The following is a 16,031-nucleotide window of genomic DNA, read 5'->3' on the forward strand; positions in this document are numbered from 1 at the left end:
TTATCTCGAGGTCGTTTCGACTTTAATCTCGAGACCGTTTCGACTTTAATCTCGAGACCGTTTCGACTTTAATCTCGAGGTCGTTTCGACTTTAATCTCGAGATCGTTTCGACTTTAATCTCGAGGTCGTTTCGACTTTAATCTCGAGGTCGTTTCGACTTTAATCTCGAGATCGTTTCGACTTTAATCTCGAGATCGTTTCGACTTTAATCTCGAGGTCGTTTCGACTTTTATCTCGAGGTCGTTTCGACTTTAATCTCGAGATCGTTTCGACTTTAATCTCGAGGTCGTTTCGACTTTTATCTCGAGGTCGTTTCGACTTTAATCTCGAGATCGTTTCGACTTTAATCTCGAGATCGTTTCGACTTTTATCTCGAGGTCGTTTCGACTTTTATCTCGAGGTCGTTTCGACTTTTATCTCGAGGTCGTTTCGACTTTAATCTCGAGGTCGTTTCGACTTTAATCTCGAGATCGTTTCGACTTTAATCTCGAGGTCGTTTCGACTTTAATCTCGAGGTCGTTTCGACTTTAATCTCGAGGTCGTTTCGACTTTTATCTCGAGGTCGTTTCGACTTTAATCTCGAGACCGTTTCGACTTTAATCTCGAGACCGTTTCGACTTTAATCTCGAGGTCGTTTCGACTTTAATCTCGAGATCGTTTCGACTTTAATCTCGAGGTCGTTTCGACTTTAATCTCGAGGTCGTTTCGACTTTAATCTCGAGATCGTTTCGACTTTAATCTCGAGATCGTTTCGACTTTAATCTCGAGGTCGTTTCGACTTTTATCTCGAGGTCGTTTCGACTTTAATCTCGAGATCGTTTCGACTTTAATCTCGAGGTCGTTTCGACTTTTATCTCGAGGTCGTTTCGACTTTAATCTCGAGATCGTTTCGACTTTAATCTCGAGGTCGTTTCGGCTTTAATCTCGAGATCTTCGACTTTAATCTCGAGATCGTTTCGACTTTAATCTCGAGATCGTTTCGACTTTTATCTCGAGGTCGTTTCGACTTTAATCTCGAGATCGTTTCGGCTTTAATCTCGAGGTCGTTTCGACTTTTATCTCGAGGTCGTTTCGACTTTAATCTCGAGGTCGTTTCGACTTTAATCTCGAGGTCGTTTCGACTTTAATCTCGAGGTCGTTTCGACTTTAATCTCGAGATCGTTTCGACTTTAATCTCGAGGTCGTTTCGACTTTAATCTCGAGGTCGTTTCGACTTTTATCTCGAGATCGTTTCGACTTTTATCTCGAGGTCGTTTCGACTTTTATCTCGAGGTCGTTTCGACTTTAATCTCGAGGTCGTTTCGACTTTAATCTCGAGGTCGTTTCGACTTTAATCTCGAGATCGTTTCGACTTTAATCTCGAGGTCGTTTCGACTTTAATCTCGAGGTCGTTTCGACTTTTATCTCGAGATCGTTTCGACTTTAATCTCGAGATCGTTTCGGCTTTAATCTCGAGGTCGTTTCGACTTTAATCTCGAGGTCGTTTCGACTTTAATCTCGAGATCGTTTCGACTTTTATCTCGAGGTCGTTTCGACTTTAATCTCGAGGTCGTTTCGACTTTAATCTCGAGGTCGTTTCGACTTTAATCTCGAGATCGTTTCGACTTTTATCTCGAGGTCGTTTCGACTTTAATCTCGAGACCGTTTCGACTTTAATCTCGAGGTCGTTTCGACTTTTATCTCGAGACCGTTTCGACTTTAATCTCGAGGTCGTTTCGACTTTAATCTCGAGGTCGTTTCGACTTTAATCTCGAGGTCGTTTCGACTTTAATCTCGAGGTCGTTTCGACTTTAATCTCGAGGTCGTTTCGACTTTAATCTCGAGGTCGTTTCGACTTTAATCTCGAGATCGTTTCGACTTTAATCTCGAGGTCGTTTCGACTTTTATCTCGAGGTCGTTTCGACTTTTATCTCGAGGTCGTTTCGACTTTTATCTCGAGGTCGTTTCGACTTTTATCTCGAGACCGTTTCGACTTTAATCTCGAGGTCGTTTCGACTTTAATCTCGAGGTCGTTTCGACTTTAATCTCGAGGTCGTTTCGACTTTAATCTCGAGGTCGTTTCGACTTTAATCTCGAGGTCGTTTCGACTTTAATCTCGAGGTCGTTTCGACTTTAATCTCGAGATCGTTTCGACTTTAATCTCGAGGTCGTTTCGACTTTAATCTCGAGATCGTTTCGACTTTAATCTCGAGGTCGTTTCGACTTTTATCTCGAGGTCGTTTCGACTTTAATCTCGAGATCGTTTCGACTTTAATCTCGAGATCGTTTCGGCTTTAATCTCGAGATCGTTTCGGCTTTAATCTCGAGATCGTTTCGACTTTAATCTCGAGATCGTTTCGACTTTAATCTCGAGATCGTTTCGACTTTAATCTCGAGATCGTTTCGGCTTTAATCTCGAGATCGTTTCGGCTTTAATCTCGAGATCGTTTCGGCTTTAATCTCGAGATCGTTTCGGCTTTAATCTCGAGATCGTTTCGGCTTTAATCTCGAGATCGTTTCGACTTTAATCTCGAGATCGTTTCGACTTTAATCTCGAGATCGTTTCGGCTTTAATCTCGAGGTCGTTTCGACTTTTATCTCGAGGTCGTTTCGACTTTAATCTCGAGATCGTTTCGGCTTTAATCTCGAGATCGTTTCGGCTTTAATCTCGAGATCGTTTCGACTTTAATCTCGAGATCGTTTCGACTTTAATCTCGAGATCGTTTCGACTTTAATCTCGAGATCGTTTCGGCTTTAATCTCGAGATCGTTTCGGCTTTAATCTCGAGATCGTTTCGGCTTTAATCTCGAGATCGTTTCGGCTTTAATCTCGAGATCGTTTCGACTTTAATCTCGAGATCGTTTCGGCTTTAATCTCGAGATCGTTTCGGCTTTAATCTCGAGATCGTTTCGACTTTAATCTCGAGATCGTTTCGACTTTTATCTCGAGATCGTTTCGACTTTAATCTCGAGGTCGTTTCGACTTTAATCTCGAGATCGTTTCGACTTTAATCTCGAGATCGTTTCGACTTTTATCTCGAGATCGTTTCGGCTTTAATCTCGAGATCGTTTCGACTTTTATCTCGAGATCGTTTCGACTTTAATCTCGAGATCGTTTCGACTTTAATCTCGAGATCGTTTCGACTTTAATCTCGAGATCGTTTCGACTTTAATCTCGAGATCGTTTCGACTTTTATCTCGAGGTCGTTTCGACTTTAATCTCGAGATCGTTTCGACTTTAATCTCGAGGTCGTTTCGACTTTAATCTCGAGGTCGTTTCGACTTTTATCTCGAGGTCGTTTCGACTTTAATCTCGAGATCGTTTCGACTTTTATCTCGAGGTCGTTTCGACTTTAATCTCGAGATCGTTTCGACTTTAATCTCGAGGTCGTTTCGACTTTTATCTCGAGGTCGTTTCGGCGTCAATCTAGAGATCGTTTCGACTTTTATCTCGAGGTCGTTTCGACTTTAATCTCGAGATCGTTTCGACTTTAATCTCGAGGTCGTTTCGACTTTTATCTCGAGGTCGTTTCGGCGTCAATCTTGAGATCGTTTCGACTTTAATCTCGAGATCGTTTCGACTTTTATCTCGAGGTCGTTTCGGCGTCAATCTTGAGATCGTTTCGACTTTAATCTCGAGATCGTTTCGACTTTAATCTCCAGATCGTTTCGGCTGTAATGTTTTTCTTTAAAGTGGCCCTAATACGCCGTCGTACCTCCTCAAGTCTGCTCCTCTTATGTAAATATTTGTATTAATGTCTCGATGTTTTTCCCTCATCTCACCCATATTTGTTTCAGAATGCCAGATCCAGACTTCAGTGTAAATGATGTAAAGATGTTTGTGGGTAAGGAGTTTACCTCTCTTACATTTCCATAGCTTTTTAAACGAAGTGTTTTATGATGTTTGCTAATCAGCCTTCATGGATGTAATCAGTGATTCTAACATGATGAATCCAGTGGTTGAAACTTGGATGTTAATTTGCTTTAATCGTCTGCGGTAGCGCCGTCGCCTCACGGCGAGAAGGTCCTGGGTTCGTTTCCCAGGCGGGGCGGTCCGGGTCCTTTCTGTGTGGAGTTTGCATGTTCTCCCCGTGTCTGCGTGGGTTTCCTCCCACAGTTGGAGATTCGAAATTGTCCACGACTGTGTTTGATATTAAACTTGAACCGATGAACCTTGTGTAACCAGTAACACCAGTAAGCGTGTCCGGCTCTGTTCGGCAGGCAGCCGGCGGATGATCGACGTGATGGACGTGGCCACTCAGAAGGGCACAGAGATGTCCATGGCCCAGTGGAGGCGATACTACGAGACGCCGCCCTCCCAGAGAGAGAAGCTGTATAACGTCATCAGCCTGGAGTTCAGTCACACCAAGTTAGAGAACTTGGTTAAGCGACCGGCCACGGTTAGTTCACTCACACACACTAACACACGTGGTTCAACACTGAACAACTCAGAATGTGCATTTGGTCGAATCTCAGGCACCTTTGTTTCATTTCTACAAGGTTTCTAAGTGGAAGATGAGCAGTATATGAGTTTCTAACCTAGAATTAGTAAATACATGAAATATAACAGCATGGAGAACATGCTAAAAGCACGAGAACACTGGGTACAGTAGTGTTTTATTACAAAATGTTGTTTTAGAAATGAACGTGGAGATGAATCTTCTCAGTCAGAGTTACAATATTATCGAACATACAGGGGAAAAAAGGGAGAACCTACTAATGCTCTTCCATGATCTTCAGTAGATACAGATAATGAACATTTCCGTCCAAAACGTGACCCGAGTGATGAGAATATTTCCACATTTTTAGTATCAGGAGGATGAATGTGTGAGGGTAACAGGACTGAGGGACTAAAACATGGATTTTAACCACATTATTCTACATTTATTATAGAGAATAAAGATGAAAAACATAGACGGGATCTGGAGTCACCGAACGCTGCAGGAAAAAAGGATTTCTGAAAGATTTTACTCGTTATATTTCATTCAAGTGTCGTGTTAGAGAGCGGGGGCAATTAATAAATAAAAATACCAGTGTTATAGGGAGTTTTTTATGAACGTTTTAAATGATATATCCTAAATTTGCTTTTAGATCAATGTGCAGAGACACTTTGCTCAATTAAAAATGCATTTTGAAGTTAATTTTCATCTACGTTCATACAGTGGTGTTCAAAAGAATAGCTGTCCAACATCATCAACCTGATAAATCACTGCAAATAATTAACTTGAAAGTGTAGTAGAGTAATGAAATCAAAACAAACCCAACGATTAGGACGTGCATGCCGTTCATTCTGAGTAATCGAAGCATTGATTGAAAGGGGCTTGTTCAAAATAATAGCAGTGAGGAGTTCAATTGGTGAAGTCGTTCATTCTGCAGAAGAACGGGTGTCAATTTTGGCCCTTATTTGAGGTAGGAGGGGGGCAAATGTTGCACAGCTTGGTCATAGTACATTTCCTTCTGAAATACTGGGTAAAATGGTAAAATTGTTCTGATGAACAGCGTACTTTGATTAAAAAGTTGATTGTAGAGGGATAAACATACAGAGAAGTGCAGCGAATTACAGGCTGCTCAGCTAAAACGATCTCAAATGCCTTGAAGTGACGACCAAAACCCCCGACATCTGAAACTGACGTTTTTTTGAGGCAAAACCCAAAAATGCAGAAGAACTGTGGAATGTCGTCTAATCATCCTGGACTGGAATACCTGTTCAGAGGTGCCAGAAGTTGGTCGACTCCATGCAACACGCAGATCTCGGAAACAATCGTTATGCCACTAAATATTAGTTCAGTCATTTAATGTGAAAACTCAAACATTGTTTAAGTTTTTGAGTTTTTAAAGAAAAATGCTGCACTGCTATTTTTTTGAACAGCCTAATATTAATTTTTCTTAACTTTCTGTAAAGGATGAACACAAACTGGCTACATTTTGTAAATGTTTTGATTTAGATTTTAGATTTTAGATTTAGAAGTGTAGTATTTTCAGTGCATTTGCATTTATGGAAATAAAAGTTATTATAATGATTTTGCCATTTTCTAAAGGCCATGAACAGCCGTGATTTTTATAAATATTGTTCTGATAAAGTTTATTTTTGCTGAGTTTCTTTTACTGATAGTTATGTGTACGTGCCTGAAACCATAACAGAAATTCTTACGCAAGACGACACAAGAACAGTTCTAACCCACCTCACAGCCATAAAAATACAAATAAATATAAAACGGACCAAAATATGAAGACAAGATAAACTAGACAGATACGTAATAATAATTGTTGCTATTAAATGACACATTTGTGTTAAACATGGCATATAAACCCAAATAAATTAATTACTGATATAGGTAATTACAACCCAAGTCTTGTTTTGGGACATTTATCTTTAATATGGGTTCACGTTATAAGTATACAAGTGCAACCCATGCTGTACCTCTAATTTTTAATGCAGAGGGACTCATATAGGGCCACCAAAGACCAGCACTCCAGTCATGTATGGAATATTAAATGAATTTTCTCTCCCAGGTGGACATGATCGACTGGGTGGACAACATGTGGCCACGGCACTTAAAGGAAAGACAGAGAGATTCCACCAACGCCATCATAGATATGCAGTATCCTAAAGTACAGAAGTAAGTGTGAATTTGTGCTTTAATAGTTCTAGGGTAGAAATTCATGACGTTTCCCGAATTAATGTTTTGTAATTTGGGGAAATATAAACTGAACAGTAAACCCTATCTTTACCACACTTTATTTTTGCCTGCTCATATTTACACCTATGAGGCATAACATTATGACCACCTTCCTTACATTGTGTTGGCCCCCCTTTTGCAGCCCCATACACAACAAACCAGAGATGTTTACAAGTCACAAAATACGAGTCCGAGTCAAGTCACAACAGATTAGCGAGTGTATTTAGCCGCTTTACTTCGTGCCTTTACTTTCCTCCTCATCGTGTAAATGAATGTAATTTCTGTAACGAGAAGGTTCCAGTTAAAAGCTTCAACTGATACGTTTTGTTTTCATTACAGAACAAAAGCGCTCGATAAATCACGGCACAGCGGCCAAAATCCCAAACACAGCAAAAACCATCATAACCGCTGCTTACCTTAGCTTCTGTTCTTCCAGATGCTATTACATTTATAAGCGTGCGTCCCATTAGGAACAGAATCCGTTATTCTGTAAATGTGCTTATAATTAAAAACCTCCAAACTTTTCCCGGTCGTGAAGTAAAACAGGAAGTCGTTAGAAAGCCGATCGAGCGTTTCATTACCACGTCATCTGTGTGACGCAAACCGAATAAATGCAGATAACAGCATTTCTTACTAACAATTACAATCAGAAGCTCTGATTGGTTCAGAAAGCGGTTCTTACAATCATTAGCACCGATTCTGTAGGAGCGTTCCATTCACCACGGTCGTTCCTGTGAAGTGCACTACGTAGGGTATTCCACCATTTTAAGTAGGGAGCGACGCTTCATCACTACGCCGGAAGCTGGCTGGAACATTTACACATTGTGTGCGTTGCGGGTTAAGACGGCCGGAGCGTTATTATTATTAGAGAGCAGAAAACGACACGATCAGAATGATGTCGGATCATATATATATATAATTCCCACACGTAACTTATGTTGCTGACTTTTGTCGAGTCCGAGTCATTTGAAACGAGTCCGAGTCGAGTCTGAAGTCGCTGTGTGTACAACTTACGTGCGACTCGGACTCGAATCCTCATCTCTGCAACAAACCGTGCTGCTCTGTGTATTCTGACACCTTTCTATCAGAACCAGAACCAGCATGAACTTCTTCAGCAGTCTGAGCTACAGCAGCTCGTCTGTTGGGTCGGACCGGCCTTCCCTCCTCACGTGCATCAATGACCCTTGGAGCACTTTTGATAGATACTGAGCACTGCACACCGGGACACACCCCACAAGTGCTGCAGTTTTGGAGACGCTCTGACCCGGTCGTCTAGCCGTCACAATCTGGCCCTCAGATCCTCACGCTCGCCCATTTTCCCTTCTTCTAACATCAACTCCGAGGATAAAATGGTCATAATGTTGTGCCTGGTGTATCGAACTGTGTGTGTTTATCCTTTCCGTTTGCTTGTGTGAAGATACTGTCTGATGAGCGTACAGGGTTGCTACACAGATTTCCACGTAGACTTCGGTGGCACGTCTGTATGGTACCACATACTGCGTGGAGGAAAGGTATACATCCATGTTTTAATCATTGTTATCGGTCAGAAGTGTTCAGGTATCAGTGACCGGTGTCTTACCCTCTGTGCCTCAGGTGTTCTGGCTAATCCCTCCCACGCCGCCGAACCTGGAGCTCTATGAGAACTGGGTTTTGTCCGGGAAGCAGGGAGACACCTTTCTTGGCGACAGAGCCACCGATTGCCAAAGAATCGAACTCAAGCAGGGCTACACGTTCATCATCCCATCTGGTAAGGCAAAATGTAAAAAAATGAAGGTCCGTGTTGCGTTCAAGCGCCTCACGTTTACGGGTTAATCTGCACTATGAGGCGTCCTAGCGATCCCAATGCGAAAATGTCGAGACCGGGGTCTGTCTGAGAACCTAGTGAGCCGCCTACCTGCCCAGCTGCCCCAGTAGAGAGGATTCTGATAAGACATGGAGCTCGAAAGGCAGATAACACACTAAGTTTGCCATGTGCAGCGTAAAATCAAAGAGGAAAAAATAAATGAATCTGAGTGGATTTGGCAACACGACCAGCATGGATCCGTTCTATAGTGAGTTGGAGGTTAATAAACATACAGTAAGGTCAGAAATACTGTAAAACGTGTGTGTGTGTGTGTGTGTGCTGATGTATTCTGATATAAACTATATTACGCCCCTGTCCCACCTTTTTACCCTCCTCCCCTGCGTCTCCCCTCGCACCGTATCCGGCGTTCTCATTGGCTGTTCGACACCGCACTCATTGCCAGTCGGGCGTCTCACATCCAGATATAAATATCTTCAGTCGGTCGCTCGGATCGAGTCAGGGCTCTAGACTGACTTTTTAAAATGGTTGCACTGGTGCGCCTAACTTTTTTTCTTAGGTGCACCAGCACAAAAGTTAGGCGCACCCAAATTTTCGACCGCATCGCGTTCAACACCTCAGTTTTACAGGTTCACTTTTTTTTTTATCGCTGTCCATATAGGCAATATTGACTTGTAAATGATTAACTAACAGTCTGGTCAACATAGAGTTCTTTATTTGAAGCACAATTCTACATTCTAAATTCTAAAGTGCTTCACTGAGCTGAAATTTAAACTCAAGATAAATGAAATGGAAAGAAAATCTAAATTAAAAGTGCAAGTGTTTATTTAATGATAAGAATATTACATGTGGTTAATGTAGTAACGAGACGCATATTATTGACATAGGCGACATCACATGACATTATTACATTTTGAGTCGGTTTGCCGCTGATATTTTTAAAGTGCCTTAAAAAAAGATGAACTGCGTGATATGACGTGGTGGAAGTGACCCGGACAGAACGGACAACGTTTAACGTGAAATATAAACAGCACACGTGAAGTAAATCCAGCTAAACACAGATACATGTGGAGCTGTTAGACTGGATTTGATGGATATTTCACACAGATGTTTGTTCGTATCGTGGAACTTCAATGATGTTTTATCGCTCGAGATTAGATGTGGTCCTAATGTGTGTCTGTCGTTGCACCGGAGACGTCGTTTTTTTTCCCTCGAACGGGTGCGACCTCAGATTTTTTTTTTTCAGTCGCACCATTGAGAAATTGGTCGCACTCTAGAGCCCCGCGAGTCGTGGAGTAGTTCTCACGCGTCGATCGAGAGCCGATCGTGTCGTGTGAACCAGGCATGAGGCCTCCGTGTACCAAAAACGCTTAAACCGTCCCTGACGAGCCTGAGTTTACAAATGAACGGCACTCGTATAATTACGCCTTTATACAGATTAAGCATCAATGAGAATTGATTTACATTAGAAGGGAACTCCGTTGGTTGCTCCGCATTATATTCGTCCGCCACGTTTGTCGTTTTTCTGTGAGAGAGGTCGTGCCGCACTGAATGCTGGGATTGCCCTCAGCGCCGAGGAGGCGTCGGGCGCTCCCCTCGTCATTCGGTCAGATCATCACTCGGAATGAAGGCGCCTCGGTAGGAGTGATTGTTATTAAAGAACTGAACCCTAACTGTTGCATGCGTTGTGTGTGTGTGTGTGTGTACCTGCAGGCTGGATTCATGCAGTATACACGCCCGTGGACACTCTAGTGTTCGGTGGGAATTTTCTACACAGCTTCAACATCTCCACGCAGCTCAATATCTACAGCATTGAGGACAGAACGCGGGTAAGAAGCAATAGCGGCTTTAAGCTTGCTTGAGGTTTTAATCATTGCAGTGTAATCGTTGTTAGTTTTAATGTCACTTACTCCTTTATCTCCACTTGTTATAGGTACCAGCTAAGTTCCGTTACCCCTTTTACTACGAGATGTGTTGGTACGTGCTGGAACGTTATCTGTACAGTATGACCAACACCTCATACCTCATCCCTGAGTTTCAGAAACACTCTCTGGGCATCGGTTGGTATTTAAGATACATTTTTATTGCTTGTTAGGCAAATATTAAGAAAGTTGCTTAATGTGTGTGTGTGTGTGTGTGATGCAAACCATAACATCAGCCATAACATTAAAACCACCCCCTTGTTTCTACACTCACTGTCCATTTTATCAGCTCCACTTACCATATAGAAGCACTTTGCAGTTCTACAATTACTGACTGTAGTCCGTCTGTTTCTCTACGTGCTTTTCAATGGTCAGGACCCCCACAGAGCAGGTATTATTTAGGTGGTGGATGATTCTCAGCGCTGCAGTGACACTGACATGGTGCTGGTGTGTTAGTGTGTGTTGTGCTGGTATGAGTGGATCAGACACACCTCACTGTCACTGCTGGACTGAGAATCGTCCACCGACCGAAAATATCCAGCCGACAGCGCCCCGTGGGCGGCGTCCTGTGACCACTGATGAACGTCTTGAAGACGACCGACTCAAACAGCAGCAATAGATGAGCGATCGTCTCTGACTTTACATCTACAAGGTGACCCGACTAGGTAGGAGTGTCTAATAGAGTGGACAGTGAGTGGACACTGTGTTTAAAAACTCCAGCAGCGCTGCTGTGTCTGATCCACGCATACCAGCACCACCATGTCAGTGTCACTGCAGTGCTGAGAATCATCCACCACCTAAATAATACCTGCTCTGTGGTGGTCCTGTAGGGGTCCTGACCATTGAAGAACAGGGTGAAAGGGGGTAACAAAGCATGTAGAGAAACAGATGGACTACAGTCAGTAATTGTAGAACTACAAAGTGCTTCTATATGGTGAGTGGAGCTGATAAAATGGACAGTGAGTGTAGACAGATCAAGGGGTTCCATTCCTGTGTGTTATAACAGAAGTAAGGAAATTGTCTGAAGTATTATTAGTCAGTAATTATAATCAAATTAAAATGTAATTAATATTGCCGTTCTAATCCAAGGAAACTAAATAAATGTGAAACTTTCCTGTAGGCCTGATGCGAGAATCCTCCAGCTCGGAGGCTCTTAACGGCCACGCAAAGGACGAGGAGGACGACGACGACGACGACGGTCCTCCCTCTCCTCCGACGCGACCAGGCGTGAAGGTTCACCTCACTCCCTTTGAGCTGGAGGGGCTGTGGAATCTGCTCGGGAAACTCGAGGCTCTCCCATCGAACAAGAAGTGTGTCCCGTCAGGAATACATAACGCCCCGGCTGTGCTTTATAACATTCGGGTGAGATCGAGATGCCGTGAATATTGCCGGACATGTTGAGCTTAAGGGTGCACATTTCTCCACGAAGGGCGTCGACTTAAACGGTTCCTTGTCCTTTCAGGTTTTACTAAAAGAGCACGCGAATGATAACCCTAAACTCTCGTACACTGGAAAACCCATCGTCAGGTGGCCAAAAAGGGTAACGCGCTTCTGCAGTCACTCGACAATCAATCACGTTTAATTTCTGCCTCGGCGCCTCTTTGTATTTGTGTAACACATACATTTTTCTTTATCCAGCCCTCCTGGTACCAGCCTCCCCCTCCTCCTGCCCCGGCAGCCCGTCCCAAACTCGGCGCCACTCCGATCGTCCCGCGGCCGACCAAGCCGGCGTCCACCATGTCGGCGCTGCGGCGGCGGCGCGTGCGCTGCAAGCGCTGCGAGGCGTGTCTGCGGCCGGAATGCGGCGAATGCAACTTCTGCAGGGACATGAAGAAATTCGGCGGGCCCGGGAAACTGAAACAGACGTGCGTCCTCCGCCAGTGTCTCGCCGTGAGTCCGAGCTGCTTTCGACAGCCCATTTCTCTAGTGATGATCATGGATTGAAAATAATGAATACATGAATTCCCTTGAAACAATCAAGACACGTTTATATATTGTATTAGAAACACAGACTAGGTGATGAGGCAGATTGTCTAGGTTTGACATTGATGTTTTATATGCTTTGGGTTGATAGGTGCTCAGTTCTGGATAAAATGCAGCCTTCAATAAATGATGAGCTTGTGTGGTGTAATGGCAATAGTTGCTTTATATTATATTCATTATATTACACTGACCAGGCATAACATTCTGAGCACTGAGAGGTGAAGTGAATAACACTGATTATCTCTTCGTCACGGCTCCTGTTAGTGGGGGGGGATATATTAGGCAGCAAGTGAACATTTTATCCTCAAAGTTGATGTTAGAAGCAGGAAAAATGGGCGAGCGTGAGGATCTGAGGGCCAGATTGTGACGGCTAGACGACCGGGTCAGATCATCTCCAAACCTGCAGCTCTTGTGGGGTGTGTCCCGGTCTGCAGTGGTCAGTATCTATCAAAAGTGCTCCAAGGAAGGAACAGTGGTAAACCGGCGTGGCCAAGGCTCATCGATGCACGTGTGGTCCGATCCAACAGACGAGCTCCTGTAGCTCAAACTGCTGAAGAAGTTCATGCTGGTTCTGATAGAAAGCTGCCAGAATACACAGAGCAGCACAGTTGCCTAATTAAACGTATTATATATTTGAATAAAATCTAGCTGTTAGACAACACACATCAATGCAACTTCGAAATCAAACGCAAGAAAGAAAATAAATAGGCGCTCAGGTGATAACACCAGCGCTGAGATTCTGAGCACCCGGGTTCGAACCTCGGCTCCGCTACCAGTCGGCTGGGCGCCCTCTAGCAGACACGATCGGCAAACGCATGTGTAAGGACCTCGGATGTAAAATGTGGAGGAGCGCAGAGATCGGGGCGTGGCTCTTCGCGAAGCTGAAGTACGGGAGAATAAGAAGGGATTGGTGGACCGCGCACGCGTGCGTCGGAGGCAGTGTGCGTCAGGCGAATATACAACCCTCCTTGGACGCGCCGTCGAGGTCCCCAGCAGCGGATTGGCTACACTAAATTGGGCGAAAAGGGGGAAAATGCATTAAAAAAACAAAACGGAGTGTCTGTTTGCACCCGGGTACACATTAGCATTCCCCACACAGTACAGCTATTCGTACCCCAAAAAGAAAAAGAGCAAACGAACTCGACTGCGCATGTCTACCGACGAGAGCTCCTTGGCTCTTTGGAATTATCAGTGTCACCACTGCTAATTTAAATTTACTTTTTTTTTTTTTATGTGTGACAAGCCTCATTGTCCCAAAGCAGCTTAACAGACATAAGGGTCCAATCTAGGGCTGGGCGATATATCGAGATTTTATAAAATATCGATATATTTTCATTCGCGATATAAGATAAGACAATATCGTGTATGTAGATGTTGCGTTCCAGTTAGATCCGACAGTTCGTCTTTCTCTTCTCCCAGTTTGTCTCTGCACATGTTCACCTGCCCCGCCCCCCTCCCTCACTGAACACAACTCGCCCCTCTCGCCCCACCGCCGATCCTTTCTGCCCTCAGAACACATTTCTGTAAGTAAAACTCCCATGATAGCGTGGAGACGGTGGAGGAGCTGCTTAGTAAAAAGAATAATAATGGCTCAGTTATTTGGAGATGGTTCGGATTCGATGGTGGAGAAGTGTCAGATGAGCAGCAGAATAACGTATTCTGTAGAGAATACCGAAAACAAGTCCAGACAAAAGGTTCCAGCTCCGTGTACCTTTGATCATTCGTTTTTCACTTCAAATCCCAAAGTTGAAAAACAAGAAAACGAGTCGTTATTCGTGTCAAAAAACCAATATTGGAAAACGGAAATAAACATGCAAGCGCATGAGAAAGTAATAATAACATTATGGGGAGTGATTTCTGTACCGGATGTTGTACGTGGTCGTGTTAGTTTATACTGGATGATCGCCCGACGTCTGACTCGTCATTTATTTTGTATTATAGTATTTCTTGTTGTTGGCGAATAAACAACCAAAAATTTATAAAATTGCATGAACTAACTCTGCAGTAAACAAGGAGCAAACAGCAATTAAACAACAAATAAAGCTGTTAAATAATAATAAAGTGCATGAAGCAGAACGCTGATTAAAATGCATTAAATGTTGTAATAGTTACACAGTAACAGTTAAATTTACATTTTCAGCATTTAGCAGACGCTTTTATCCAAAGCGACTTACACAATGAGCAATTGAGGGTTAAGGGCCTTGCTCAGGGACCCAACAGTGGCAACTTGGTGGTGGCGGGGCTTGAACCGGCAACCTTCTGTTTACTAGTCCTGTACCTTAACCACTGAGCTATCACTGGCCGATTAGTTCTGCCTGTATTACAGAACTGAGTTCTATACAGTAAAAGAAAATATTAATGTAAATGTTAATGTTGTGGCGACTGATGTAAAATAATGTATAAAGTCCAAACATGTGAGGGGGGTTTAACGAGAACGCTACTTTTAATGTCACACAAGTAAAGTATAAATAGTAAAAATAGCTCTTGTGTGAAGCTTCACCAGCATGAATATTAATAAAAGTGCCTGTAAAAAAATTTGGAACATGTAGCTTTGTCTCAGAAGTGTCTTGTTGTTATTACCTTATGGGATGAAAAAATATCGAGATATATATCGTGTATCGTCGTTCAGCAAAAAAATATCGAGATATTATTTTTGATCCATATCGCCCAGCCCTAGTCCAATCAAAGGGATAACTAAAAAGCTTAGTCTAATTATTAGACAGTTACACAAAGGTGTGAATGGTATATATTTCTCTTTATACTGTATTAGGGTACAAAAGAAAATACATCACTGTTTACACATGGATGTATTAATTGCTGTTTGTTTCACACCAGTATATAAACACTATACATGGACATGCTTAAGGTCAAGGGATAGCAGTAAATTGATCATGAAGTGGCTTACCTTAGCCAGGCTCCTGTAGTAGTTCCTGTACCAAAACTTTTGGCATGTCAGTATATATTGCTATTTTACACCTGGGTGTAGATAATGTATAATGTAAATAATATTATACAATCTAAAAATAATATAAAAAATAGTGAAATTATTTGTAATCTCGTGATATTTACACCTGGGTGTAAATAGTATAAATTGCTGCTTACACCAGGGTGCAAATAGCATCTGCCTTAAAAAAATGCAGACACATGAATACACACACACACTATATGGGCAAAAGTATTGGAACACCCTCTTCTAATTACTGAATTCAAGTGTTATCAGGTGTAAAATCAATTATATAAAGGAACTGATGTGCCTCCAACGTTGCCACTGTTTCCTGTTCTAGCATGACCGTGCCTCTTTGCTCTATAAAGACATAAAGGAAAGGTCGGTTTAAAGAAACTCCAGTGGCCTGAAACTGCTGAGATGGATGGCCTCGGCCCCCATGAACAGCTCTGGAATGAACCGGATCATCAGTTAACACTTCCCCAGCCAGACAGAGTGGCTGTTCTAGCTGAAAAGATCACATGGCGATTTGCTTTTGAAATGGGGTGTCCGACAGGCTGATGGTCAGGTGTACAGATACTGGCTTTTGGTCATATAGTGTGTGTGTTAAAAACATTTTGTTAGTACAGCGAGTCCCTTTATACATGAATATTTGGCTTGGTTTGGTTTGTACTAAATCCTACAGACATTATCTAGGATGGTTTACTCATGTTGACTCTTTC

General features: G+C 42.9%; 1 protein-coding gene across 5 annotated transcripts in view; it reads left to right on the forward strand.

Annotated features, from left to right (window-relative positions):
• Positions 1 to 16,031, forward strand: part of kdm2aa (lysine (K)-specific demethylase 2Aa) — a 44,783-nt gene that overhangs the window by 15,208 nt on the left and 13,544 nt on the right. For all 5 annotated transcript variants that reach the window (XM_062996300.1, XM_062996299.1, XM_062996298.1 and 2 more), the window contains exons 4-13: positions 3,778 to 3,824; positions 4,201 to 4,379; positions 6,493 to 6,599; positions 8,077 to 8,170; positions 8,253 to 8,406; positions 10,174 to 10,289; positions 10,394 to 10,520; positions 11,503 to 11,744; positions 11,845 to 11,922; positions 12,021 to 12,272. In XM_062996300.1, the coding sequence (XP_062852370.1) occupies positions 3,778 to 3,824; positions 4,201 to 4,379; positions 6,493 to 6,599; positions 8,077 to 8,170; positions 8,253 to 8,406; positions 10,174 to 10,289; positions 10,394 to 10,520; positions 11,503 to 11,744; positions 11,845 to 11,922; positions 12,021 to 12,272 (1,396 nt within the window). The remainder of the gene's footprint in view (positions 1 to 3,777; positions 3,825 to 4,200; positions 4,380 to 6,492; positions 6,600 to 8,076; positions 8,171 to 8,252; positions 8,407 to 10,173; positions 10,290 to 10,393; positions 10,521 to 11,502; positions 11,745 to 11,844; positions 11,923 to 12,020; positions 12,273 to 16,031) is intronic.

Source organism: Trichomycterus rosablanca, chromosome 5 (genome assembly GCF_030014385.1).
Source record: "Trichomycterus rosablanca isolate fTriRos1 chromosome 5, fTriRos1.hap1, whole genome shotgun sequence".
Classification (NCBI taxonomy): Eukaryota; Metazoa; Chordata; class Actinopteri; order Siluriformes; family Trichomycteridae; genus Trichomycterus; species Trichomycterus rosablanca.